The sequence below is a fragment of the Nicotiana tomentosiformis genome, chromosome 5, assembly GCF_000390325.3.
Source record: "Nicotiana tomentosiformis chromosome 5, ASM39032v3, whole genome shotgun sequence".
Lineage (NCBI taxonomy): Eukaryota > Viridiplantae > Streptophyta > Magnoliopsida > Solanales > Solanaceae > Nicotiana > Nicotiana tomentosiformis.
In genome coordinates this window covers 96105929-96109351 of record NC_090816.1, presented here as the reverse complement: position 1 = coordinate 96109351, position 3423 = coordinate 96105929, and the positions used below count along the sequence as shown (strand labels likewise).

Sequence of the window (3423 nt, the reverse complement as noted above, 5' to 3'; positions counted from 1 at the left end):
ACACCCCATTAATCCCTAATAGTAACATCCTTGGCATCACCGTGTTGAACCGTCTCCTTAAGGACAAGCAAATGGGGATCATCATACTGGCGCTCTCTGATACGATCATATAAGGAAGACCGAGAAACCACACAAGCTAGAACTCGACTGGGCTCCGAAATATCTAATCTCACGAACTGGTTGGCCAGGGCCTGAACATCAACTACAACCGGTCTCTCACCAACAGGAATAAATGCAAGGCTACTCATACTCACCGTCTTTCTACTCTAGGCATCTGCCACCACATTAGCCTTCTCGGGATGATACATAATGGTAATATCATAGTCCTTTAGCAGCTCCAACCACCTCCACTGCCTCAAATTTAGATCCTTCTATTTGAACAAGTGTTGGAGACTTCGATGATCCATAAATACCTCACAAGACACACCATAGAGATAATGCCTCAAAATCTTCAATGTATGAATGATGCAGCCAATTCCAAATCATGAACATGGTAGTTCTTCTCATGGGGATTCAACTAGAGCGGAGCATAATCAATCGCTCTACCCTCCTGCATCAAGACACACCCAATACCAATCCGAGAAACATCATAATATACTGTATAATATCCAAACGCTGAAGGCAGAACTAGAACTGGAGTTATGGTCAAGGCAGTCTTGAGCTTCTGAAAGCTCTCATCACTCTCATCCGACCACCTGAAAGGAGCACCCTTCTGGGTCAATTTGGTCAAAGGTGCAGTAATAGACGAGAAAACCTTCACGAATCGACGATAATAACCCGCCAAGCTGAGAAACCTCCGAATCTCAGTAGCTGAGGACGATATGGGCCAACTTTGAACCGCCTCTATCTTCTTTGGATCCACCTTAATTCCCTCACTGGACACCATGTGCCCCAAGAATGCCACCGAACTAAGCCAAAACTCACACTTGGAGAACTTGGCATAAAGTTTCTCCTCCCTCAACCGCTGTAATACAATCCTTAAATGTTGGGCATGCTCCTCCTGGCTACATGAGTACAAAAGGATGTCATCAATGAATACTTTGACAAACAAGTTGAGATATGGCTGAAATACAATGTTCATCAGATGCATGAATGTTTTTGGGGCGTCGGTCAGCCCAAAAGACATCACAAGGAACTCATAGTGACCATAACGGGTCCTGAATGTCGTCTTTAGTATATCCGAGTCCCAAATCTTCAACTGGGTATACCCAGACCTCAAATCAATCTTAGAGAACACCCTCGCTCCATGAAGCTGGTCAAATAGATCATCAATACACGACAAAGGATACTTGTTCTTGATTGTAACTTTGTTCAACTTCCTATAATCGATGCACATCGATATAGTACCATCCTTCTTCTTTACAAATAGAATCGGTGCACCCCAAGTTGACACACTAGGCCTAATAAACCCCTTATCAAGAAGGTCAAGAAGCTGCTCTTTCAATTCCTTCAACTCAGTTGGTGCCATACGATACGGAGGAATAGAAATGGGCTGAGTGCCCGGCACCAAGTCAATATCCCTGTCGGGTGGCATGCCCGTCAGGTCTGTAGGAAACACATCCTAAAAGTCTCGCACCACCGGAATAGAATCAATAGTAGAGGTATGAGCACCAACATCCCTCACAAAGGACAAATATGAAAAACACCCCTTCCCAACCATCCGTTGAGCCTTCAAATAAGAAATCACCCTGCTAGGAACATAATCTAAAGAACCTCACCGCTCGATCCTTGGCAACCCAGCATCGCCAAGGTCACGGTCTTAGCGTGACAATCCATAATAACATGACATGGAGACAACCAATCCATACATAAAATCACGTCGAAATCGACCATACTAAGCAATAAGAGATTAACTCTAGTCTACAATCCCCCAATAGTCACTACACACGACCGATATACACGATCCACAATAATAGTGTCACCCACCGGCGTAGATACATGAACAAGTGAAACTAAGGACTCGTGAGGAATTTCCAAATAATGAGTAAAATAGGATGATACATAAGAATAAGTAGAACCAGGGTCAAATAATGTGGAAGCATCTCTGTGGTACACTGAGATAATACATGTGATCACTGCATCTGAAGCAACAACATCTGGCCTAGCAAGAATAACATAGAATCGGGCCTCACCACCACCTGATCGGACTCCCCCTCTAGGGTGACCTCTATCTGCCTGGGCCCCACCCTGAGCTGGTTGGGTGGGTGGTAAAGTAACTGGTGCAGAAGTCATAGCCTGACCCCTATGCTAAACTAGACATCCCGAGCGACGGAGACATTGTCTCCACAAATGCCCAAACTCCCCGCACTCAAAGCAACTCTCTGCTGGTGGTGGTCAGGGATAAATCGGGCCCCGAGTACCAGAGTAACTGCTAGATGGACTGACCCAAACGAGCACTCTACGAACCATGTCTAGCTGATGCACCATGATGAACTGGAAGAGCCATCTGAGCGGGTAGATAAGGACGACCTCTGTTGTGGTAGTACTGCCCCCAGAAGGAACACCACTAAAACCACCTGAACCACGAGGCCTCTTGGCCTCCCTCTCCTCACACTCCTAACTAAGGACCATCTCTAGCCGTCGAGCAATATCAACCACCTCGTTGAACCAAGCACCCGATACACTCTCCTGAGTCATAACGAAATGCAATTGATAGTTGAGGCCATCAATGAACTTCCTAATCCTCTCCCTCTTAGTGGGAACCAACCAAACTGCGTGACGAGCCAACTTTGAAAATCTCATCTCATACTGGGTCACATACATGCCTTTATGACATAGCAGCTCGAACTACCTGCGTAACCTATCCCTGCGGGATTGTAGCACAAACTTCTCCAAGAAGAGAATGAAGAACTCATGCCATGAAAGTGGTACAACACCGACTGGCCTGCTCCTCTCATATGCCTCCCACTATCTGAAGGCAGCCCCTGATAGCTGAAAAGTAGTAAAGGAGACTCTACTAGTCTCCAGAATACCCGTCGTGCGAAAAATCCGCTGGAACCTATCCAAGAAGTCCTGGGAATTCTCTGACTCAGCCCCACTGAATGATTGAGACTGGAGCCTCCCAAACCTCTCTAGTCTCTTTTGATACTCATCACTCATAACGGGACCTACCTGGGCCTGAGCAACTGCAACCAGCTGGGCTGGTAGTACCCCCGATGTCTGAAGTCCCTGCATCACCTACTCTGGAGTACGGGTGGCAAGAGTTTGAGTACCTCCCCCGGCATGAGAAGTGGCTGGCGCAGTCTGAACAGAAATCGCTTGAGCAAGGCTACTGCATACAGTCAATATCTAAGCAAAAGCCTCATGAAGGCCTGTAATCGCAATGGGCACAGCTGGTTCCTGAGTTGGCCCCACTGGCTCAACCACATCTAGAACTTGCTCCTGAGTTGGAACAACTGGTGGATCTGCCAGTGCTGCTCTAGC

At 46.8% G+C, this 3423-nt stretch overlaps 1 protein-coding gene across 1 annotated transcript; it reads right to left on the bottom strand.

Moving 5' to 3' along the window:
* Window positions 1-517: 517 nt before the first annotated feature.
* LOC138892829 (uncharacterized mitochondrial protein AtMg00860-like) lies at window positions 518-886 on the bottom strand. The gene has a single exon (XM_070176573.1). The coding sequence runs from the start codon at window positions 884-886 to the stop codon at window positions 518-520; it is 369 nt and encodes a 122-aa protein (XP_070032674.1).
* Between the last annotated feature and the right edge of the window lie 2537 nt (window positions 887-3423).